The following is a 25,402-nucleotide window of genomic DNA, read 5'->3' as shown; positions in this document are numbered from 1 at the left end:
GGTTTAGCCTGGAGAAGAGAAGGCTCCAGGCTTCCAGTACTTAGAGGGGCATATAAAAAACATGGAGAGCAACTTTTTACAAAGGCAGATTGTGGTAGGACAAGGGGCAGTAGCTTTAAACAAAAAGAGGAGAGATTTGGATTAGATGTACGGAAGAATTTCTTTATGCGGAGGCTAGGGAACCACTGGAACAGGTTGTCTAGAGAACTTGTGGATGCCCTACCCTTGTAAGTGTTCAAGACCAGGCTGGTTTTCAGCAACCTGGTCTAGTGGAAGGTGTCCCTGCCTATGGCAGGAGGATTGGAACTACATGATCTTTAAGGTGCCTTCCAACTCAAACCATTCTATCATCCCACCAGACTGGATATGACAGCAAAGATCCACAAATGCAGAAAGAAGGCCCAGCAGATGTGTGGTAAGGAGCAGATGTGCTAGGGCAGAACTGACTTGTGGACAGGGACAGCCTATCAGAACAAAGAGGTAGGGCATGAGGAACACTGCCAGTGAAATAAACCTGCCCAGGGGCCATTCTCTGTAATGCAGGGCACAAGAGCACTGCCAAATTTTTGATTGTGTGGCCAACCATTCTCTCCCCAAAATAAAGACTGATTGTTTAGATACAGCCTCCTGGAGATGGCTCTGGCTTCTGTCTTCTCTCAAACCATGCTCGGGCTTGTCAGAGGCTGGCTGGTGGCCCAGCCAGGGAAGGTGCTGACTGCTCAACCCAGCGAGTGCCAGCCCAGGGACACTCGCTTCCTCCCTGGTCCTGTTCAGCTCCCAAGTAGAGACACAGCCTGAGGTTCCCCAGCAGGGATCAAATTCACTCTATTCAAATTTTGGAGACCTGGCAACACTACATAGCAGTTACATACAGATATAGTTGGAGCTGTCAGAGAATTAATAACTAATTGAAAGTAAGCATAACATCATTTAAAAAAACTCATCTCATGATAGTTTTTAACACTGGATTTTTTTTCAGTCCTTGAAGAACAATAATTCAGTTTCACCCTTCTGGCTGCTAACCTGAATGAAAACAAACGAAGGTCAAACTAATGGTTCTAGTTTGACTCACTTCGTATTTAGTTACTGTATCAAGAAACTAAATTTTTGTTCTTTCTAAGTATTAGAAACCAATAGTAGTGAAATTGTTCATCAGCATACACACAAAACCCATTTGAAATGTAACTGCCAACTATAAATTGTAGTTTTTCACTAGGAAAAATGGAAAATTATTAATTTTAAAATAACAAGAAAAGTTTCCTGCCCCAGCATATTACATCCATTCAAAAGTTTGGTTTGTAAAAATGTATGTAAATGACCATTTGAAACAGCATATGAAAGTGTCAAAATTTTGGCACAGTATTTTTTGATTTCACAAAACACATGTTAGTAAATTATTTTAGTCACTGCATTTAGAACCATGTATTGTACAGGAAAATTATAATGAAAAAGAAAACATGCTTAAAAATAAAACAGTAGAATTGGGGTGTATTAGTCCATTCACAGATGGACAAAAAATATGAAAGAACTTCAACTTACTGCAAGAGATTCCATTTGCTACACAGCAAGCATGGCACAGGAGAAAAGGAAAGGAAAGAAAGTATAGTGTCAGTGTAATGCATGCAATAGGAAGCACAGCCCATCTGTAACAGCATAACTTATCAGCAGTATTAGCAATGCTTGCCTCAACCTGATAATTGGTTGGAATATCACATTCAACATGCACAGCATTCTTAATAAAATCAAGCTTTCATTCTAATGGTAAATTCCAGTCTCTATATCCTCAGTTAGATCTTCAGATTTATTAGTTTAGATTTATCCCACCCAGCAGCTCAAGAACTTACAGTGAAATAGTGTTAGAAACTGTTAAAATAATGATTATATTTTATTTTTTTTCTTATTAAAAGGAGCTCATATTTCAAAGTACTAAAAAAATTAGGAATTATTTTCAAGTGATGAACAAAATTGAACTTTGCTATTTCTAAACATTTTCTTGTTTAAAAATACTTCTATTTTTTTGACAAATAGATCTAATGAAATTGGCAGGATAAGTTTTATGGCTGCTGGGCTTATTACTTGGCACATTATAATGGAAATGTTTTGCATATAACTTTCAAGTTATGACTATCAGAAAGAAAAAAAATGTGTGGAAAATGCCAGTTTTGTTTAACTTCATGGCAATGCCACAAGTTGAGCCTTGTATCCCTTCCTCTCACCAGTAATGATTCACTGGTTTAAAATTCTAAGGCTATTAAAATGTCAGTGCAAGTCCTGTTCCAACAATAATAAAAAATTTAATTGACTTACATTAACATTTCAAAGATTAGGGGACTAAGTGCTCTCTTTGAAACAGAAGTGTTCCTCTTTGCTAAGAGCTAACATTTGCACTCTGTGTTTGCTTAATGTAGCTTTTCTTATTTTATAAATATTACAATCTCATTACATTTTACATGAAGAGAGTCATCATGAAAATGCTATAAGTAACAAACACAACCACATCTGCCCTGTTACAGCCTGATGCCAGTGCATAGGCACACAGTGTTAATAAGCATATGGAATTCTTATTAAAATTATTTACCTTACTATCAATACAAAGGCAGAAACACAGGAATGTGAAATAATATTAACTTTGATGAGCCTAACAGAGCATTTCAGTCTGTTTTCTTTACATTGGCCTTACTATTAAAAATATATATGAAAAGTGTTGCCCCAAACCTTGGACTATTTTTCTATAAAACCATGACAAACTAAGTTTTAAGCTCTTGTGATGCTTAATTTTTTTTCCTTTAACATTGCTTGAATAGTTTTCTCTTCTATTTAGTACTCTTCAAAAAAACCTTTTATATCTTGGCTTCCATGCAGTTCACATAAATGAAGCTTTATAAAGCTAAATTCAAGATAAGAGGAGGACAAGAGCAGACAGATCACTGTGTTCCACTAAACTCACAAGTGTGTTTTTTAAATCTTATTGTCTCTCTTAAGCTACTCTGAAGTTTAGCATGCCACCAAGTTTCACTTAGACTTTCAAAAATACTGGAATCCATATATAATTTCTAATTTGCCATGGAATTTACTTTAAAGAAGAGGGGAAGAAGGAGGCGGAAGCAACAAATAAGTTAATTCCATGGTCTTTTTTGCCAGAAAACACTGTCTCCTCTGTACTGCTTCCAAAACCAGGGCAAGCCAAAAAAAAAAGGGGTGAGGGGTTTCACGACATGAAAAACCCTTCTTCACTGGAAGAAAATACACTGGATACAAAATTTCCCTGAGCTACTGATGCTCAGCTCCATATTGCTGTCCAAAATCATGATTGTAACTTCCTCTCTCTTTCAGCATAAAATGAAAGATTTCTTGGAAGTTGAAAAGAGACTAATTACTGGCTTAAGTGATATTTCTTTTATTCTGCAGCAGCAAGGGCTCAGGTGGAATGATCATAGTCTTCACATTTCTCAATTTCTGGTTTAATTCTTAGAGTAAGGGAAGTGTTTTAGATTAGTTGATAGACACTACACAATCAGTGGTTTTGGCAGCTGAAAATACCGAATGTTTAGAGTACTTGGATCATTTGCACAATTCTTTAAGCAGCCGGTAAATGCAGCATCTAAGAAGGACACACTCCCTAGCAGCAACACTTTGATTTAGTTTTTTATTCCTAGAATTACTGTTTTGTGCTGTTAGCAGATCAGGAAGGCACTAATTTTTAGATCTCAGATTTTCTTGCTGTTTTAAGGAATCATTTTTATTTACTGAAAAGAGATGACAGTTACATAATTACTTCAGTCTTCAGTCATTTACTGGCACAGGAGAGCCCCAACATAACAAAATAACCACTGTATGCAAGGGTTTATTAAATGCAAGTGCATTTTATTAAGGTATTTTATTTGTCTTAACATGTCAGCAGACAGAACCTTTTCCTATTATCTAGGAAGTTGAGTATATACACAAACTTGTATATATACCAGAGACAGAGAGAACAGCATTTGCTGTGCATATTTGAATATCCACTAGACTTGAAGGATAGTAGAAAGTATTCTGCATGGGGAAATCTACACATAACTGTGCTCTTCCTTTAGAAATGCTGCCTACCTGGGCCAATTTTACCTCATTGTCAAACCATGGATCTGTCAAACAACAGATAATTGACTATTAAGAATTTCTTGCTTAACAGTGGTCTCACTGTGCCTTGAGCTTTACAGTATCTCAGCTCAGCTCCAGATTACTGTGGTCCCAATGGGTACTCCTCCAGCCTTATTGGTGGCCTAGAGTGATTGTACCTTTAGACACAGGGAAACTCAGCAGCAGGTATATTCTGAATTTTGGGGGCAAATTTTTAGGGGGTGCATCATGTTTTAAATATCCATTAACAGTTAGAGTTTGCAAAGCCCACATCCATTAGCTTATGGTGAGGAAGGTTTGAGAAAGGTGTATACTGACTTTGGTCTTATAAGAGTAAACTGAATGTCTCATTGGGAAATCAATACTTATTTGAATTAGCAGTGTTAATTGACAAGAAAAAGAGGATCTTCCAAATACATTTTTTCCACAAGAGTAAACAGAGAAACCAACCAACCCAGTCTTTGACTAGATTTAAAAAAACTCCTTTCTTAATAAGGCTGAAGAATGTATTGATAGCTGTACTCATCTAAGCCTAACACCTGGACAGACAACACAATGGCATGTGCAGTTATCTTTTGTCTGTAAATTGACTCCTATGTCATTGAGACTCTGTTGCTTAAAGTAGCATCAAAGCTTATAAATCAGACACATCCAAATAATGTAATCTGTTGCAATGATAAGGCAGGGGAAAGACATTTTGGGGCATGAAACTTTTACCCAATTTCAGAAAAGGTGCTAGCTTTAGCAGCTGACCTAGACAACTTCTATTTCAAGCTTCTTTTATGTCAGAATAAGCTATTTTTGCCTTTGCCCATTTTCAGTAACAATAGTCAACAAATCATGTGCAATTATTTTGAAATAAGATCTGATTAGAGAAATTGCGCCAAATTAGTCACCAGCATCAGAAGGCATTTGTGACGCAACCACTTGTGACAATGGTGAATTTGGTCTCACATCTGTCTCATCTGTAAAGGGGTCTGTATTCCCCTCAAGCTTTTTACCAGGTGAGGAGTTCTAAGAATCTAAGATCTTTGCCTTTCTAGAGCAAGCTGTTGCTTTTTCTTCCTTATCATTAATTCTGAACCTTTTCCAGGAGTAGCCTGGTTTTGTGCTTGGCTAAAAAAATTTTTTTGGACAGAAGTTTTCAGCAGAATTTCAGGCGCTAGACTAAACCTTAATGAGTTTGAGAGTTTGGGCAGGTTCCCTTGTGACCATTACTGGAAGAGAGATTTCTTTCCCCCTACAATTATTAGATTCTTTAGCCTTTCATGTTGAGGGAGAAGTGGAAAGGAAAGATAAGAAAACAAATACTTTCCAGTCTAGGAATAATTTTTCCTTGCCCCTTCCTAATTGCATTTCCTCAGTTTCCCTGGCTTCTTCCTCCCTTTACACTTTCATTGAATAAACAAATTGTTCCTTTGGGAAAAGCTACTTCAATTGAGGTGAATGAGTAGGGGAAGAAAAGAAATATGCCTATTCATCCTGTCAACTTCCAAGGAATAATGCATTTTGGCCTGAATGAATAATGATGGAGAGAAACCAGGGACTCATGAAGGAATGAGAAACTCTTCAGTCTGTCTGATAAGGAGTATAAATACCAACCCTGGCTTCACAAAACACACATTTAATTCTGAAACAGAGAACACCTAGTTATAAAACTACTTTTAGATGTGTTTAGGCCAGCTATATGAGTTCAGTTCACAGGTTATTCCTTCTCCTTAGTGTTATTTATTTACTTTTTCAAAAAAGAAACAATGCAGTTGATCAGCAAGATGTGTCATTCTCCATCCCATTCTATGCATTTCCAAAAGAGAGATGAAGAGGATAAATTAAGCTGTCTACAGCAAGGTATGTAACACTAGAGTCTGAAGTCACTGTTGAGGTTGTTTGTACATCAGAGGGAACGGAATGCCCATGCTCATCCCATTAGTGCCTGCCTCTCCACTTCCCTCTTGCAGGAGAGGCAGTGGCATGTGTTCCAGGTCTCTTTTTTTAGACTTCAGAATAGCTCATTTGCAACTTCCTTGCACAGCATCACAATTACAGAGGAGACAGTATCTTACTTAAATGCACTGGAAAGGGCCTAACTTTTGATGGTGCCAGTGCTAGGTGGGGGAAGATTGAACAATTTTCCCACCGCCTGTGATTGCAGCCAGAGGATTTATTAGAAAATTAGATTTGCTAATAAGGTCAAGGAAGCCAAAATGCAGGGGTGGCAAGGATTTGGGATTCTTGGAAAATGGCATATAAAAACAAAAATCAAGGGAGTTCAAAGACAAGAAGACACATACATAGAGACGGGAAAGAGAGGTTAAGATAAAGACAGAAAAAAATAACTTGACTTGGAGGAGAAGACAGACAAACTGAAACCAACTTGAAAAAATGGTTACAACAGGCAAGTCTGTATTCTGAATATGTAACAATTAGCTTTTATAAGTGAAAATATATGGGAGGAGGAAACGTCACTTTTTTCTACATGCTGTTTGCTTGCTTCCCAATTTTGGCGAATTCTGTCCAGTCCCCTCTTTTTCCCATCCCTCCACTGTCTTTCTTCCAAAAGGAAACAGCCCAACAAAATAACATTCCTTAACTCATTATACATCACCAAGATATCATCTGTTTCCTATACTTAGTATATCAAATAACATAGTATATCAAATAACAGTATTAACTGCGATAGTATTGATATCTGAAAATATGATTCCTTAACTGGAATCAAGAAACACAAACAACAAATAAATATACATGTACACGTGTGCATTAATTTTTTGTTAAAAATTGATAAAGAGACATTTTGCCTTAGCTCTAAATACTTATCTACAGCATAAATAATTTTGCTGGCCATTTTACAGTCATTGTTTTGTAACTACCGATCGAAGTGTATTTCAACCAGGCAATTTTTGCTGTTGGGCAGAGGGAGACTGTAACAGCCGAAGATAAAATGGGAGTAACATGGAAGGCGAGTACAGCAGGAATGATTTTCAGAGACACTGTGGAAAACTGCTGCTGCAACATCTTTCTAAAAGGGAGAGCACGGGGTCAGGGTCAGCTCTGCTTCTTTGTCTAGAGTAGGACAGCAGAAGTACCTCCTGTGAATACTTCCCATTTCCTGTGGCCAGGACTGAGGCAACAACAGTAGCTTCAAGCCTAAAGTGTGAAAAGTGGATCATGTCCAAGCCCAGCAGAGAATCAATGAGGAAGCAGAGCAGGCTCTTGTGGGTTCAAGAACAAGGTACATCACTCATATGTCACTTTATGGGAGAGAAATAATACTGGCCATTCATTACCTTCTCTTCGGAGTCCCCTGGCTGGCAAGTAATAACTCCATCTCGTGAGCCCCCAGCAAATGTTGCTTTGCAGTTTGCAAGCCACTGTTTTCAGAAAGTAATTAAAGAAAATATTAATAAGACCTATGGTTTGATTCAAAGAAAGATAAGCACTATTTTAGTTTCACAGCACATCATGTTAATAAAAAATTTGCAATTCCATTTTTTATTACCATAGATGATGACAATTTGCTTTGATTGTAATTAAAAAAGTGAAGTCCTGATTTCTATTAGTATTTAAATGGCATGAACTAAGAAAATTATTAATGAATAAATAGGAGAGACACTAGGGATATTAAAGATGCTGTTATTTCTAATATTAAGGGATAAAATAGCTACTTTTTAGTCCTGGTTCATATGTCCAGGAAGAAGCATTCAATGAATCCAGTATCTGAAACATGTTTTTCTAGTTTAAACAGATGTAAATGGATGTGCAGTTTCCTGACATAGCCTAAACAGACAGACAAGACCAAGAGCATAATTCAGCATACCGAGAGTGTTGCCTCTTTCCTGTTGTTGTATGTGTCCAGGTACTCCTGCAGCTCTAGAACACTGAACTTCAGCTTTTCAAGAAGGCCACAAGAGAGTAGCTGGAGAAATGAAATCAAAGGGTCTGTAAATGTCACTATAAAAGAATAGAAATACTGGTAGACAATATAGGAAAAATATTGCAAAAGAATACCTAGATTTATATGTAATAATACTGAAAAATATTTACTTTTATGCAAAAATCTACATAACTAGGATACAATACTGAAAAGTCAAACAGCAAAAGTTGCACCTATGGTAACATGGAATTGAAACTCTGTTCTGTGTTTAGTGACTTAGCAGAGGTCTTCTCTAAAATGGAACAGTATATAAAGCTTATCCAGTTTCTCTTCACAGCTCTCTGATGATGTAAGGCACAGTACTTCCATGGTCACAGCAGTGCGCTCAAGATTACACTTGGCCAGTTTCTACCTCTAGACTTACTTCACTGTCAGATGTCACACTGTCCTGAAGCTGCTGGATAAACATGAGCCAGAATGAAGACAATGGAAAGGGCCATCTCATTAATTCCCTAATATATATATTTTTTTGTGGAATTATAGAATAATTGAAGTTGAAAAAGATTTTCAAGATCAAGTCCAACCTTTGACAAATACCATCATGCCCACTATACCATATCACAAAGTGCCACATCATCTTGTTTTTTAAACACTTCCAAGGACAGTGACTCTACTGCTTCCCTGGGCATCCTGTTCCAATACTTGACACTTTCAGTGAAGAAACTTTTCCTAATATCTAACCTGAACCTCCTCTGGCACAACCTGATGCCGTTCCCTCTTGTCCTGTCACTGGTTGCCAGGGAGAAAAGGCTGCCCACCACCCTGGCTACATCCTCCTTTCAGGCAGTTATAGGGAGCAATAAGGTCTTCCCTGAGCCTCCTTTTCTCCAGGCTAAACTCCCTCAGCTCCCTCAGCCAATCCTCACAGGACTTGCACTCCAGACCCTTCCCTAGCTCCATTTCCCTTCTCTGGACACACTCCAGCCCCTCAATGTCCTTCTTGTAGTGAGGGGCCCAGAACTGGATACAGGATCTGAGGTGTGGCTTCACCAGTGCCAAGTACAGGGCACAATCACTGCCCTGGTCCTGCAGGCCACACTATTGCTGGTACAGGCCAGGATGACATTGGCTGCTTTGGCCATCTGGGCACAGCTGGCTCATCTTCAGCCAGCATCACCCTCACATTACAGTTGACTCAAATGAAACCACTCTACATATTATCATCTTTCATGCTGAACTACGTAAAAAATAGCTGCTTTTTTTTCATTTTTGGATCCAACTGGGTCCAGTAGGCATCTGTTTTATATTGGGGTTGAGCCTGCATGCAGGCTCAACACATCATAACTATTCTATGAATCTGCCCATCTGTCACCACTTACTTAAATGTAAAGTAATACAGAAAATGAATGGAAATACGCTTCGCAACAGGAGATAAAAAAATGTAAGATAGGAGGAGAATTTCTTTTTGACATAACTGTTCATAAGTTGCTCAAAAGTGAAACAGCCAGTACAATAACACACAGCAATGAAGTACATGCCTTTTGAAAGGAATATACTCACTGTTTCTGCATCTACAAAGAGGGTGGGACATTCTGAGCATGATGTTAACATCTGAGAAGACCTCACAAACTTGGAGCCTATTCCTCTCAAGTTGTCTCCCAAGTAACTAGCTGCATCACAGGTTAGGAAGCAGAATCTTTTCTGAATATTCTGGAAAGCAAAATACAGTTTATTACATAATTTACACAAGTACAAGCTTCTTTCCTTTGTAAACAAATGACATGGTTGTTTTTCTTTGCATAGTAAAGTGCAAAAGAGACCATCTCTCTGTGGAGAACTGAATGTCTGCTTGAGGATACTGAATAAGAGTTATTGTGCTGGAGACAGTGTACAGCTGGGCAGCTGTGAAACTAATTACAGAGTTCATCATAACCTACTACTGAAATACATTCTTTCCTGTAAAGACGAATCAATCTTTATAAGCCTTTTAGTCACAGGTAGCTTTTTTTTTTTTTGTCTCTACAGGGTTAACAGAGTTGATCAGCACATTACTTTTTCTGCCCATTCCGGGCATTGTTTTGTTAATATTCCTGTCAAGTGGCTAATCACATAATATAATGGACATACTAATGCCAAACAGCAGCACGGGAAAATCAGAAAAAAGCCTTTTGTTTTCCCCTGTGGGAAGAACCTTCTTACTAAAACTTTACTGCTGCTTGGGAAGATTCCAGAAATACTGCACTCCATCCGGGAATTATTCTTCTCAGCAGATTTTTTTAAATGTTTTGAGTCCTAAACCAATCTGGTCTTCCAGAAACATTCTAGCGCTTTTCAGTGACTAATATATAAAGTGAATAATGAACAAAAACAATATATTAAACTTGCACTGACTGAAACAATGATTTTGATAAATACCCATCAGTTTTCACTGCCCAAATACATCTCACAAAGGCCTAGTGCTCAGCAGTTAGGAACAACATGAGAATATTTAAAAAAATAAATGTTTGCAACAATGATTAATTCCAAGCTACCAAAGGCATTTCTCTGAGGAATGTAGGTTAGGACCTGTACCGTAAGTATGCATCACTGGAGAGAAGCACTTCCCAAATGCCAGTCTGGATGATAGACATAGATATAAATATAGACATAGATATAAATAGCCTTTTACTATTCCTGCACTGATGCATGGGAGTTAAGTACCCAAAATCAGGTTGAATTCAGATTTTATTGATAATGGAAGCTGTTGGACTTGGACTTGGAAATGCTAATTAGGCACTCACACTGTACATAGGCTATACACTATCAATGATTTACAAAATGGATGGAGTTCCTTACCAAACAATTCCATAACTACTTATTTGTGAATCTCTCTCAAAAGCATCTCAACTGCCCATCTGAGCACAGTTAGGAACAGGCAGACTGATACTGGTCTTACTGTTTCCATCTTGCTTCAACACAGAAACAAAGTGCTACACAGCTCATTCAGCACATGGTACAGATTCTCTGCTGCACTGAGTCTGTTAGAGGCAAGGGGTTATCACTAATGACCACCAAACCAGAAAAATTATTATTTTTATAAGCAACTAGCAGAATCATCTGAATCATAGGGCTTGGTGAAAACTAGAGATTAACTACTGTGATGTCTTCTGGAAAAAAAGATTCAGCCAAATCTTTGTGAAACTGTTGCTGATAACTCTCCTGGCAAAGCAAAGATATGATCTTAACCAACAGAAAAGACCTAGCTGAGAATGAAGAAGTGGAAGGAAATTTAAAATGACAGATTTTGAAAGAGAACCAAAGACACATTGGTTGAAAAAGGACCTCTGGAGAACATCTGATGCAACCTTCAGCTCCAAGTGGGACTATTGCTGACCCTAGATCGTGTCAGATGTGCTTTTATCTAGCTGAGTCTTAAAATCTCCAAGGTCAGAGCTTCCTCAAGGCTTTGGGTAACCTGTTTAGTTGCTTCAATGCCCTCCTGGGGAACAATGATTGAGTTTGTAAATCTGAGGCAGTGAAGGAGACAGATTACAGAAAAAGTAACAGATATTCCTCCTCTACTCCTCTCCTTTTCAGATATTCATAAAGGCAACAATCAATCTACAGCTAAAATTATAGTGGTCATGAAAAGGGTTTTAAATTATTAAGAGTGAAACAGTGAGAGACTGTACTTTGCTATCTAGGTATAATACTTCACTAAATATATTTATTTTGTGATTACATGGACTAACAGTTCTATCATAAATTCTCATGTCAGCTATGTCCTTCTGGGTGCAAAAGGGGCTGAAATCTATCAAGCAAGGTCTGAATGCAGTATATATTTTATGAAATGGGATTACTGTGAATAGTAATACCAGCTGTCAGGCATATTATGAATAAATATATACCTGCATATAGTCACTGTGCTTTGTGTTCATGTAAATAATAAAAAATATCTCAGAAAGTTTTCTTCTTAACCTCAGATTTCCTCTCCTGGGAAGAGGACTTTATATAACAAAAGGGCTTGATTGTGGAAGGTACTTGCTAGATCTGAAATCTACTTGTCTTGCAGCTGTCTGGTCCACTGAAAGACATTTAATTTGAGGGAATACAAAGAGGCAGCAGTAAAGATAATCTCTAACCTCTGACTCGTTTACAGGAAAAGGAGTTCAATAATTTCAGGAATTTTAAACAAGTTTAGTGTGTTGTGGGCAAACATCCAAGATACCATTAACTTGATACTGGACTGAAATGTAGGTGCCCTGGAAAATGCACTTCTTCCACTTCACCAAGTATTTAGTTGACAAGCTCCTCCAAACAAGGATTTTGTTTTACAGTCAAGTATTTTGGCAGTACTTTGCATTGGAAGCTTAGCACATACAGGACTTCTTTCTGAAATTTCCTGTTAATGAGGGTCAAAAGTCAAAGTTGGCAGATGAGTAGTAAAATTTAATAGTGCAAACAAAATACAATTCCAGACAAGCTTGGATCTTGCAAAAAAAAAAAAAAAAAAAAGGGGGAAATAATACTCCTATGTTTTAACACTGAAAAGAAGAATAAAGTTATTTTTATACATTAAAAATAAGACAGTGACTCCAGCTAAAAATTGTGACTTGTTGCTATTATTAACACCTTTTTCTTTCTCCTCCAGTATCAACTGAAGAAAATGAATAGGGTATCTTCTGACTATACAGCATGCACAACAGCAAATGAAGTGTGAGCATTACTAGGATTTGGAGTTAAACAGGTACTCTACAAGTAATGTTTAGGCCTTCCATTACACTACATTATTTATTTACTCTTCAGAAATGTGGCACCAGTTCCTTTTCAGCTCTTCAAAGAGGAGAATCAAGGACAAATAAGTCTCTAAACACTCAGACAGGGCTATTAACCTCTAGGACTGAGGTTAAAACAGAAAAGCTGATATCATGAATAAACACAGGATTAACACTTAAGTCAGGACTGTTCTTTTCTTCTTCCAAATGGTTATTTATTAGTGCTTAAAGTGCTTAAAAGAATGCCTATAAAACACCCATATATACAGTGGCAAAATGTTTAAAGGAGGACAGTGTGCAGGTGGATAAGACATTCAACTCCAGTGGAGCACAGAGGAAACATGATGAAGAAGAGATTCATACTATAGGATGCTTCTTTCATATCAGGTTAGTCTTAGACATATGAAAAGATCTTGAAACTATGTATTTATTATCAAGGTAATAAAATGTTAATAAAACGTTGTGTACTCTGAGATCACAGGTACTTAAACTCTGCAGAAAGTTACCTGGCTACTGCTTTCACTGCTGCAGCATGTTAAACATCCTGCAGCTGCAGGAGAAACAATTAAAAAAGGCTTTAAAACTAGTTATAGGTAAAACCAGATGATCATTCTTAAGAACAACTTGTACATTTGACTCTTTCTTTTCTTATCTTTTTGCAAGATTCTTATCTTTGCAAGCATACAGTTTTAGAAAGGAGAAATGTATTTCTAATCTTCAATCTCTGGAATTTATGTTACATGATGGCAGCTGGGTATTGCTATTCAGATGAGTAGGTACAAACCATTGAATTATGCTGACATTTACATGGACACACTCAGATTTCAAGAGTTTACAATAAAATAACAGATTAACAATAGTTTAGGATTAAAAAGGTTATTTCCTTGTCTCTTGCAGTTACTCTTCCTGCAGTCTGTTTGTAAAGTACCAAAGAAAACATTCTTTAAAGTTGCAACATGACCTCCAAACCTGCAAGTATGAGATACATAGTATTTCCATGACAAAACTGGTCACAGAAGACAGTGCTGCGTGAAAATGTAGTACAGCAATTCTGCAGTATGCAAAATTAAAAGGGTTATATATCTAGTAGTTCATTACTGGGGCTGCTATCAAGAAACACTAATTGCCACCCACAAAAACTATGATTTTGCATCTTAAACTTATTATCTCACCTTAAACAGGGAAGAGAACACATGAAATGTATAAACTGCACAGGAGCCATCAGAGTCACACATGAGCTGGTTGATATGACTGCGCCAGGCTTCTTCTGCATCATCACATGCTGCTGGCTGAAATGCAGCAAGGATGGCGGAAAAAAATGGTGAGGGAGGAGGGGAGGCATTTCGATCAACATCTCCAAAACTGAAGGAGAAAACAGAAAAAGGTGATGAAAGGAGAATACCAAGAAGGTGGCAGATAAAATATGCTATAACAGAGAGATAAAATCACAGGAACAATTACAGCACCTTCCTAAAAATATTAATGAATTTTCAAATTACTTTTGAAGGTTGACAAGATGTTGAGTACAATGAGAAAAACCTCCAGATCAGAATCCCTATCTTCAGGCCATTATGATATATCTTCCTCCATTCCAGAACACTTGAATTGTTTTCTTATATCATCACTTCACAGAAGAAGGCTGAAACTTAACAGGAGAATAAAGCTCTCTCTCCCTCCCCATCCACAGGCTAACTGCAGTCTAACTCAGCATGCAAAATCTGAGAGAGCTCCAGATGGCATGTAAAAAAATCTTAAAGTCTTTTTATAACATATACCGGGGTCCAGCCACACTCACAAGCAGCCTTAAGAGCATATAGCTGGGATTTCTAACAATACTGAGACTTTCTTTCATGAGAAATCAGAAAGATGAATACACATCTGATCTGTTGAACAGGTACCTAAGTAATATCTGCATTACTGCTGATCTTTAAAAATTCTCTTTTTAATTAAGCATATTATATACAGAATGCCTAGTTGCATAGATGTACATAAATATTGTATCTTATTTTTCCTAGAATGAAAAGCTTGGTTTTGTTTTGCTTTTTTTTCAGTTGTGTGATAATTATGCAGTTAATTAAGGCATTGTCTTCTCATTGCTCCAAACTCATGAGAATTTTATAACTCCTGTGGCTAAAACATCCATTCCATTAACTACCACCTTGAAATCATTTTTTTGGTACATTGTAAAAGAACTTGTGTGAATAATAGTGCATCAAAGTACCTAGCAAGAGCAAATTGTTCCAGCCTGTCAGCTTTCTCTTCAGTTTCTGTCATATCCAGACTAAGGCTATCGCTGCATTCAAATGCTCCAGGGAGTTCATTTGTAGACCCTGAAAGGTCATCCTCATGGACTGCTATATCTTGTTCTTCAGGTACAGCTTCAGCCTAGGGGAGTGAATGATGATGTCTTAGAAAACAGCAAATTAGTAAGTTAATTCCTCTAATAAATAGAAAGCATTTAATGAAAAAACCCGCCTGACAACACATTAAACTACACAGATATAAAGCCACAGGTTATAAATTACATGAATCAATTTACACTTCTTCAAAAGTACTGTATTTGCTCAACTTTCTGACTTGGATAAATATTATTTTTAAGGCATTTTTTCAGCTTGTCTAGCAAAGAATTTAAGATTCCAATGCATGTGGCAACAGAGCAAGGAAGTAATTTTTCAGAAAAAACAATTAGATTTGTTGTCTGTCCTTATCTCTTAACACTTTATAGTGTCCAAGACTGTACTAAAGCCTCTCAGAATACACTGGAAACTATTACTGTCTGGAAGACTCTATGCATGTTTAGAACTGGGAATTAATTTTAGCATGCCATTTACATTCAAGAGGAATCCAAGCATTCTAACAGGCCATTTAAAGGATTGTGCTTAATTTCCTTCCTTTTTCATCTATCAACACCTAAAGATCATGATTTCTTTTTGAAACGTTCCAATTTCTCTTGCATTTTTAGTCTGAACAAGTTTTGTTTCAGCTTTAATCTTTTGACTTTTGTCTGCCTCATCCATAGCATGCAAAGCACTACCTGTAGGGATGACTGCAGTGGGTTGCTCAACCCTTTGTGCACATTTGCCCATGTGCATGTTCATACATGTGTTGGGAATTAATAGGGAGGGAAATCTGTGGCAAGTGGAATTAAACAAGAAAAGTGGCCCTCTGCAGTTTATCAAGTCTGCTTGGATCCTACAGATTAATCATGAGGATTTGTATTTGTAAAAAATAAACAAGACTTGTAACAGAGTGTACAGGGTCAGAAATTAAGTAGAATAATCTTTTGGTTTGCTTTGTTTTCTAAGCAAAAGATAGGGATATTCCTGAGCTCAGGGTGAATGAAATGAATCAGAGTCCAAACCATCTTGAAAAGACAAATGCAAGCTATCTGGCTGAATTGTCAGAATAGGAACCAAAGCACCTGGTAAAAAGTGTAAATATTTCATGCTTATTCAAGAAGTAATGAGTAGTAAACAGTTTCATATATTAAATATTATCTTGAAAGAACCATTACAGTTTCTTCACTGCAATGACAGAATCTGTAGGAGGAAAACACATTTTGATGGGATAGAGCAAGGGAGGAAGGAAGAGGAAGCAAACACCTCCCACCCACTGGAGTCTAATATGATGCCCCAAAAGCAAAATAGAAAAGTGAACTTTGAATATTAATGGAGGATTGTAGTACACTTCCAGGAATATGTGAGTTCTGGAAAAATACATAATATAGCATCATCTGAATTTTTGTAACCCTCATAGAATTATCCCACTATCGTTAATAGAAAACAAGTTTAACTAATTAAGTACTGTTAACAATAATATGTGGATTTTGGCATTGAAATATCTAGGAAGAGGCTACATAATCAGTCTGTTTCTCTCAATTGCTGTATCTATTTAAAGGTTGAGATATTTTTAGTTTTGCTTATGACGCAACAACTAAACATTTTGTAAATCACTGAAGAAGTAAAAAAAAAAAATTCCATTTCATTGATGACACCTCATCAGCTCTCTGAAAAGAAGAATTCAGAGGAAAAGAGTAAAGAGCTCAGATTTTGTGTTATAAAATAAAGTAAAAATTATTTAGGTGTAAGTTTCAAGTTTTCTGACTAAAAACTGTCTTCTTTACATTGACTCAAAATTATTTTGAGTAAAAATACAGAAGCATGCACACTAGAAGAAAATACCTTTGAGGCAAAAACCCACCAATAAGGCATTCTGAGCTTACCCATTCAATCATTTTTGTAACAGTTGTAACCAGGGCTATATTTTAAACCAATATCAAATCTGTACCAGGATTAGCTGAATTTGCCTGTCAATTCCACAAGAAACTGCTGTCAAGAATTTGCCTGTCAATTCCACAAGAAACTGATTTTACATTCTTCATTTACTTACTTATTTCAAAGCTTTTCATTTTTGATGAATATTAGCACGTGGGACATTAAAGAGATTTTGACAGTAAAGATTCCAACCCCCCAGATATACACTGAAGTCCTAAGCTGTGATTTTCAGTTCTTAATGTACACACCAACAGCTACTGCAGCTGGATGCATGAGATCAGCTGCAGTTAGCACCTGCAAACACGTCTGTTCTGACTGCTGCTTCCTGAACTGAAATTCTGCCAACTTCTGCTGTTTACAGTTGTTATGTGGTTACTTGTCTACCAACATTTTGACAAATGATAATGAGTTTACCTTCTCCACAGCCACTGTTTGGAGAGGTTCTCCTCCTTTCTATCCTCACAAACACTTCCCTCCTCCCATCCTTCCTTCCTACTGCAGCAGTTTCTGACACAAACAATTTGTTCCATATTCAGCATAATTCCAACCTCCTTTTCTATGACCTCTTCTGTAGAAGTTTCCATTCCTTCTGAAACATGCAGTGCTAGCAGTATCAGTTTTTTGTGTGGCTGCATTTGGAGGGGGCAAGGGCAAGAAGGAAAGCCAACGATTACAGAGCAGTCTCATACACTGCTCTTTCTGCAGAAGTCACTCAATTTAGACATGACAGAGAAACTTTACTGACAGAAGCCAACAGTATCATCAAGTCACTAATTCACACCCCTCCACCCCCAAAACTAGATTATATTTCTGGAGAGACACTGAAAGGAGTAGGTTCACCTCATCTATCATGAGCAAGTACTGTCAAACAGAAAATTAAAGAAACCATCCCCATTTTGATAATGATTTACCAACCTTGCTTTGTCTTCATCTTCTGATACAGTTCTCTGAAATACACTGTGCTGAACATGGTTGCTGTATCCTTGCAAATCATGCCTCCCCACCCCCAGGATGGTTTAATATTTTGGTCATGAATTTAAAATTTCCGTGTGTCTGCCAAAAGGCAAGTACTGAATCCAGGGCACACAATTGTACAATAGGTCCCCACATACAAAAATATTTCAGAGAATACACGCATACACCCACCACATGAGCTGGCATATTGTTCTTTAATTCAGCATGAAAAACAAAAGAATATTGCCTTGGAGTTGTAACTTGTAGCCAGTTCATGAACTTGTCTTCTGATGAGTTTGTAGTATTTTAGTGCATATGTAGTGCAACATATTTAAGAAACAATAAATAAAATCTCTTACTGAAGAAAGTATAAGTAGAAAGGAAATGGTAGCAAGTGAATGTATTGGACTATGCCACTAGACAGAGGAAACCAGAATGTACTTGATTTCACAGATCAAACTCTTTATGAAGTGTAAGCAAAAGAAATTGTAACAGTGTTACATAAAATACAGTCCAGTTGGAAAAGAAAGAAAAAAATGTATTCACCTTGGGTCCTTCAGACACCTGGAGATTATTCATACCAGGCAAAGACACATCAAAGCTGGATGTTCCCATGTTAAAATGATGAGGGTCTGCTGAGGTTGTGTCACATGATGTAGAAAGTGAGTCAATATGATTTGCATCCTCAGATGGGGAAAGGTTTATAATCTGTTTAAAAGACAACAAAAGCCCAAAAGAACTGAGTACACAGCTACCCTACCACATGATGCTTTCATGAACCTGCAAAGCAGGGAGTGTCTTACAGTGCAGTGACAGTGGCTCCCTTAATTTGTATATAGACACAACCCTTTCAATATTTCTGTCATAAAAATTTTATTAAAAGCACCCCAGAAGTGAACAATGAAAATCTGAAACCACTTACCAACCTGGAGTCTTGTCCTATTTCTTTAAGCATTAAATACATAATAAAGATTATTATTGGCCAATTGTCAAAAATTGTCCCATAGTAAAAAAAGGCAAATAATGAGATCTGATGATTCCTGTGTTTCAAACTTTGCATTAAAATTCCTGTTTACTTTTACAAATAAGGGAAAATGTACTCACCAATTTCTGCTCATTAGATTGCACCTGGGCAGAGGAAACTAAAAGCCCAGCTTATTTAAACCCACCACCCTATCTTTTCCTAAATTTCAACTTTGCAACTTACTAGGTCTGAGTTCTCCAAGATTTGGCTCGTGGTCAGGTCCTCCTCCTCTGATGACTCATCCGAGTCCTCATGGTTCATTTTGTTCAGGCTGGGTGTGCTCCCTGAGAGCTGGTTCTCTTCCATCAGCTGCATGTCACACTTGTCCAGGCTGTCCAGGGACCGTCTGCGCACTCCCCAGTTGAAGTTGTCCATGCTCTCACCCTGAAATCAGACAGAGGGTCAGCTTGCTTGATATAAAACTAATCATATGCTAACACTCGATCAAAGTTAGCTCCGGAAATATTTTTATGTAAAAATATAGTAAAAACTTGAAATAAGCATTATCTTGCTTGTTCACCTGGAGATAAGAGCAGAAGCATGGAAATGGCAGTTAAATGAACACTCAGTCTTTTCAATATTAGGTGTTTTTCATGCATTTGCTAATTTACGAATTTGTTTTGGTGAGTCCATATATACACACTCCTCGATACCAGAAGAGCAGTTACACGCAAAGGAAAAGTTTGAAAGCAATTTTAAAGGATTTTTTCATGATGTTTAAAAGTATTAGAAGCACAATTCATACGAATGGTTCAATTGCAAAACTTATGTTAAAGATTTTAGATTTTTTGCTTTATATATATGTAACCATAATGGTGAGTAGATTTGAACAAACCCTTGCTTTACACAAAAAATGTAACACCTTAAGCAGCACACCTTTTAAACTTTTTTTCTAGGCCCATATGCTTATGTTTGAATCTACTTGAATTATTTGAAACTGTATTTTGGGAATAGCCTGATAAGCATTGCCTGTGATCTCACATTTTAGAAAGGACATAGTCAAATGGACCAAACATTTTATATTTATCAGATTTCCAGTTCAGATCCCACACACAGTTACATAAAGCTGAGTGCATTAAGCAAATCGTGTAACAATTTGTTAGGCTGCTGACCTGATAAAAAGATCACTTGATTTCTTTCATGTATAAAAATGACAATTAGTTTTCCACCCCATTTCCATTTATTTACTTTCTATATTTTCCAGTGGACTGTATGACTTTTCCCTGATTGCAATAATGTCTCGTTCCCTTCCTAAGTCTAGCCATGTTTCTCTCTGGCAAATGCAGGACCACATCCACAGCTGCTCCTGCCATGGACCTCCAGAGGCAAAAGGGGCAAGAAAGGTTTCCCCAGAAGTATTCAGATGCAGTTTCGGGTACTTTACCTAGATGAGAGCCCTCAATTCTGCATCCGCATGGGAAGGAAATTTATAGAGAAAAATGTTTCATTTTAAGGCTCAGGGCTGCCTGTTTTAAGCAAGACTCTGTAAGTTACAATGCTCTTAAACAAGCAAGTCAATTGGTGAGAATTCAAGCTGACAGTGATACTTAAATATTAATTTGAAAAAAAACTTAGTTCTGCCGAAAAATAGTATTATTATCAAATAACTGATTACAATTATTTCCTGGGTTTATGCAGATCAAAATTATGATCACTGCAGTGATTGAGAAAGAAGTCTCAGTTCAGTAAGGTCCCTTAAGCAGAGTTGTGATTTTAAACACTTGAGTGATGCCCTTTTGGGACTACTCAGACATTACTGACTGGGGACCAAACTACGTAACATGGAGTGAATTAAATTGCAATCTTACCTCCTTAACAATCAACAAACTTGCACAAACTGACCTTATTTTGCATCATTACCATTTAATGCAATGGACTGTGGAATTTGAATAGGAGGGAAAGTTCAGTTTCATGACATTAAGCTCACCGTTTCATGAACAAATATGATGAAAAAAGAAACAAATATTTTTAAGGAAAAAGACAACCCTTGCAATTCACAATAACATTTAAAACTAAGGAATGCACTGTAATGAAGAGAAAATAAAGATGAAATTGTTATGAAGCCTGACACGTTATTGGAAGAACTCTGTGTTTTCACCCTGGGACTGGTATCATATGGTAGCATTGTGTGGAAAGAGAACAGAGCACATCTGACACATCTAACAGAACACATCAAACTTTAAATCATAAAAATGACTGCTCCGTTCCAAGATGTTTATTTTAACAAATTATTTGGTTGTCCATCCTCCCCCTCAAAGGCTGGAGGACACATGCAGCAATTAGATATCCTCCACAAACACATCAATTACTGAACTAACAAATGACAAAATGACATAAATAAGCAAGCAAGCAAAGATGACTGTCATCACATCCTTATCCTCATGATGCCTAGTAAAGCCATCAGTAAATTTAGCATTCCATGTCTATGGGAATATTTCCTGTTGCAGTTTTATTCTGCAATGCCTTAAAGAATGAAGCCAGCAAAAAGAAGAAAAATAAAAGGGACATTTCCAGGGCATGCAGTTAGAAGGGGGAGTGAATTAAAAGTGAGTGAAGAGGGTAAAAGAGATGAAATGCTATAACTCAAATACCCATAGCATTTGGATTAGTATAAGTTTGCTACAGGGGCACCCAGACCCATACTGAATTTAAACAAGAGGTCAGTACATGTCTGTGAAGATGGAGTTGTTTTTATAGTCTATTTAGCAATCTTTCTTCCACAGTTAACAAGAAAGAGCAAAGATGTATTTGAGAGGCTGTTCATTTTTATCTACAGCAGGAGCAAAGCCATCTCCCATCTGAAAAGTCACCAGTGGTACACATCAAGTCAGAGGAAAACAGTCACATTATAAGTGTGTCTGGCCAGCAGTGAGCAGGTACCACACAGAACTTCCTACAGTCACCACCCTCCTTTACCCATCTGGTAAAGGAACAGATGTGCCCTTGCAGCTACTTCAAACTTTACAACAGCTCAGGGAAAAGGAGAGACAGAAGGGAAAGTAGCCCTGTGTGGGGGAGAGCAGTCAGGCTCCTCCACAGAGGCAGTAAGAATCATGCAAAACCTCTTTCACACAAGTTGACAAAGTATGCAAAGTTAATGGAAACACTCCAATATTACAGGGTGTATGCAGAAGCATTGTGGAACTACATAGTAAGGCACTATTTCCCTATGGATGTATCTCTTGCAGCACAGGCATTTTGAGACAAAGATTTCTGGGAGTTGTGTTTGCATAATAACTGATGTACAAACTATCAGAAACAGATATGTAAAATTCTGTGGTTGCTGATTTCTGTACTATTTGTACAACTCATTAAATTCTCTATAATTTCAGTTCTCTCTATATGCTGATAAACTTAAAATTTAGGTCCCAAACTGGCAATGACTGGTGTGTCTTTTCAGTTTTCCTCATAGGGTAAATGTGTGCAGGTGGTTGGTAGCTGTATTAAGTTAGGCTGTAGAAAATAATTTATTTATCCAATTAAATTCTTTCTGATAGCAATAATGTAAACTGTCTTAAGAGGTCTCAGACATCAGCTTTAGCAAGATGCTAACAGGAGACAATATGCCACAACAGAAAAGGTAGAAATTATATATAAGTTGCCCCTAATAACAAATGGCCCAAACTCTATAGATAATGAAGTTTCTACACATTAATTAGGCACAAAGATATCACAAGGAGAAAGGGCTCAGTTTGAAAAACACATATACTAGAATTAAGATATTTTAAAATTTGTGAAGACTGTTGAACATGTCAAAAACAAACTTAAAATGAAGCAGAATTTTTGAAAAAGACCTCAAAAGTATTTCTAATACAAGACAAAAAATGAAGCACGTGTCAGAAATGCAAGCACACACACACACACTCACCTACGCACACACTGAAGGGGGGAGGCAACAGCAAAATTATGATGTTATTCTACAATACAAATTTGCAACAAGGCATAACATAGGCTGGCACATCTGAGTTCAAGTAGCATTCTTACCTGAAGTTCCTGGGTAGCAGATATAACAGATAGAAAAACAAATAGAAAGAATCTATGTAAAATCACTGCATCAAAGACATCATAGATAAACATTTGCCTACAATTTTAACAAATATTACCACAGAAACTTCAGCTCTACCTTTTAAGTTTGAAAATAATTATTTCTTGCTTTCACATCTTTAGGAAATTTCAAACAAGTATACCTTGTGGTCTGAGGATGATCCAAGCATCACTGGCCTGATAAAACCACGTGCATTTTTTTGAAGGACTGATATTTCTCTTGCTAGCTTTAGTTTTCTAACACTGTTTTTTTCATTTTTATGAATATACCACACTCAGATATGGGGTAAATGTTACAGTTTCAACTCAGTCATTAGAGAAGTAGCCTTTTACACGAGGTTTAAGTTTATTTTTAAAACAGTAATAAGTCAAGTCTGAACTAAACTTTGGAATCCACGGCAATTTAAAAACCACTAAGTGCAACTCAACATTTTTAATTTTACTTCACATAAAGCTAGAGAAACTTGGTATCTGTTTCATGACCAACTTAAGACTGTTAGAATATGAATCGATTTAGGTCTCAGTCTTGAAGCTGGCCACGTGTATAAAAAAATCTTTGCAGAGTCAGAGTCCATGAAAGTAAATTTACTTTAAAAGGAATTGTGCACAATTATATATACTCTCTATATAATTTTAACTGGTGAAGAGAAAGAAGAAATTCCTGAATTTCTGTGGCCAAAATATTATGAAGTGATCTTCAGTCAAAGTTGCAGTCATACATCCTTGTAATACCTTAAAAGCATTTAAGACACAGAAATTACTGAAGCCAATGTATTTTTGCCAAACAACCTGGCATCATTGTTTTATCATTCATCCTTCTTTGGAACCTTGAAGCTCCTTCAATATTTGTCTAATGTACTTTCAACCATTGCTGCCAACTACCCTTTCAGGTTTGTTTCTGTTTGTTTTTGTTTGTTTTTGTTTGTTTGTTTATTTGTATTTTCCTTAGCAAAGTCATGGGCATCTGTGAGCCAAGACTACTAATTCCTGACTTGGAAAAAGAAGGACTTTGGGACTTTTTTTTTCCCATTCATTCATCCTTTCTCTTAATTGGAAAAAAAATTTCAAATGTACACAAGTTCACATCTAAGTGTTCTATTTACCTTAAAATTATTTTACTACTGTAATATAAATAGGTAGAAAAATGAATATTTCTTCCTGTACACATGTTCTTCTCAGGGCTAAGAGTGATGACTGAGAGAATTCCTGTTAAAAACAAGTTCACAATTGAGTCTTAAGTCCTTCAAAAGAACTAACAATTTCTGAACTTTTAAACAGCAACAAAATTGTTAGACTTGTTTGGCAACAGATATTCATTTTTGGTCTTTCCTGATCAAATAGAAAGAAATACCCCAAGTTTGATATTAGCAAAGTTAAAGGGTGTAGCCCTCAAAAATTTATCAGTTCTTCAAATTTTTCCCTTCAGCAGTTTCAGCTCAAGGTGAGCTGACAGCCTTCACCTGTCAAGACTTGATCTGGGGTTCAGAATTTTGTTTAGCTCCTGCATGAAATGATGAAATCACAGACACCTCAGCAGAGTGGAAGCTACATCTCTAAGTGATTTCATCGGCAGTTGCAGGAATAACAGCAGCCTGAAGGCCTGAATTAATGTTTCAGAGGGTTCTGTATGAACCAACAGATTTGGAACAATTTCATTTTATACATTTTTAATCAGCAAATATATATATATATATATATATATATATATATATATATATATATATATATATATATAATTAACAATTTAGATCTTTACAAACTGTATTTAAAATAAGTTCACTTAGAAGTAAGTTCACCAAAAAGGTACTTGAACAGAGGCTTTCTTTTCCACTACCAGTTTTGCAGTGTTTCCTAAAGCAGATTCAGAAAGGAAGGGTGTGGTAGTCTTTTTACTGTTACGCTACTGAAATAAACACTAAGTGAAGATCATAAATAATCTGAACTTAAAAGTACGTTTATAGTTACACAGTTAAAGTTTTATGTTACAAGAAGAGAAGTGTTTAGCAGAAGGAGTATAAAAGTATTTTAATAAAAAAGCTGTTTCAGAGAAAATATACTGTACCTCCCCATCTTCCAGCTCAACATCTAGGAAATCAAAGTCCCTAAAGACTCTGAATTGCTGTTCACTGTTTGAATCATCCATGTTCTCCTGCTCCCTTGTTCCGTCTTCTGAAGAGACCAAGCTCGTCTGGTGCTCAATCAGATCCAAATCACCACAGGAAGAAAAAATCACCTACAATTCAAAGGATTTCTTTTGTTACAAAGTGTTCCCTCTGGTTGTTTCTTCCTAAAAGCTGTAATTGGTTATTCAGAAGACTGTATTTCCAGTACACACCTAATTCCTTCACTGAGTATTTTTAGA

The 25,402-nt window shown here is 36.8% G+C and overlaps 1 protein-coding gene across 2 annotated transcripts in view; it reads right to left on the bottom strand.

Moving 5' to 3' along the window:
- FRY (FRY microtubule binding protein) overlaps positions 1-25,402 on the bottom strand; it is a 159,177-nt gene that overhangs the window by 5,707 nt on the left and 128,068 nt on the right. Inside the window, exons 51-59 of one of the 2 annotated variants that reach the window (XM_053971972.1) lie at positions 25,103-25,273; positions 22,981-22,989; positions 19,180-19,380; positions 18,519-18,680; positions 14,966-15,129; positions 13,917-14,106; positions 9,551-9,700; positions 7,934-8,032; positions 7,404-7,487 (exon numbers count right to left, since the gene is read on the bottom strand). In XM_053971972.1, coding sequence (XP_053827947.1) covers positions 7,404-7,487; positions 7,934-8,032; positions 9,551-9,700; positions 13,917-14,106; positions 14,966-15,129; positions 18,519-18,680; positions 19,180-19,380; positions 22,981-22,989; positions 25,103-25,273 — 1,230 coding nt within the window. The remainder of the gene's footprint in view (positions 1-7,403; positions 7,488-7,933; positions 8,033-9,550; positions 9,701-13,916; positions 14,107-14,965; positions 15,130-18,518; positions 18,681-19,179; positions 19,381-22,980; positions 22,990-25,102; positions 25,274-25,402) is intronic. The other variant, XM_053971971.1, reaches the window with a different exon arrangement.

Source organism: Vidua macroura, chromosome 2 (assembly GCF_024509145.1).
Source record: "Vidua macroura isolate BioBank_ID:100142 chromosome 2, ASM2450914v1, whole genome shotgun sequence".
NCBI lineage: Eukaryota > Metazoa > Chordata > Aves > Passeriformes > Viduidae > Vidua > Vidua macroura.
Note: the sequence above shows the minus strand (reverse complement) of the source record. Positions and strands in the feature narration are given on the sequence as shown.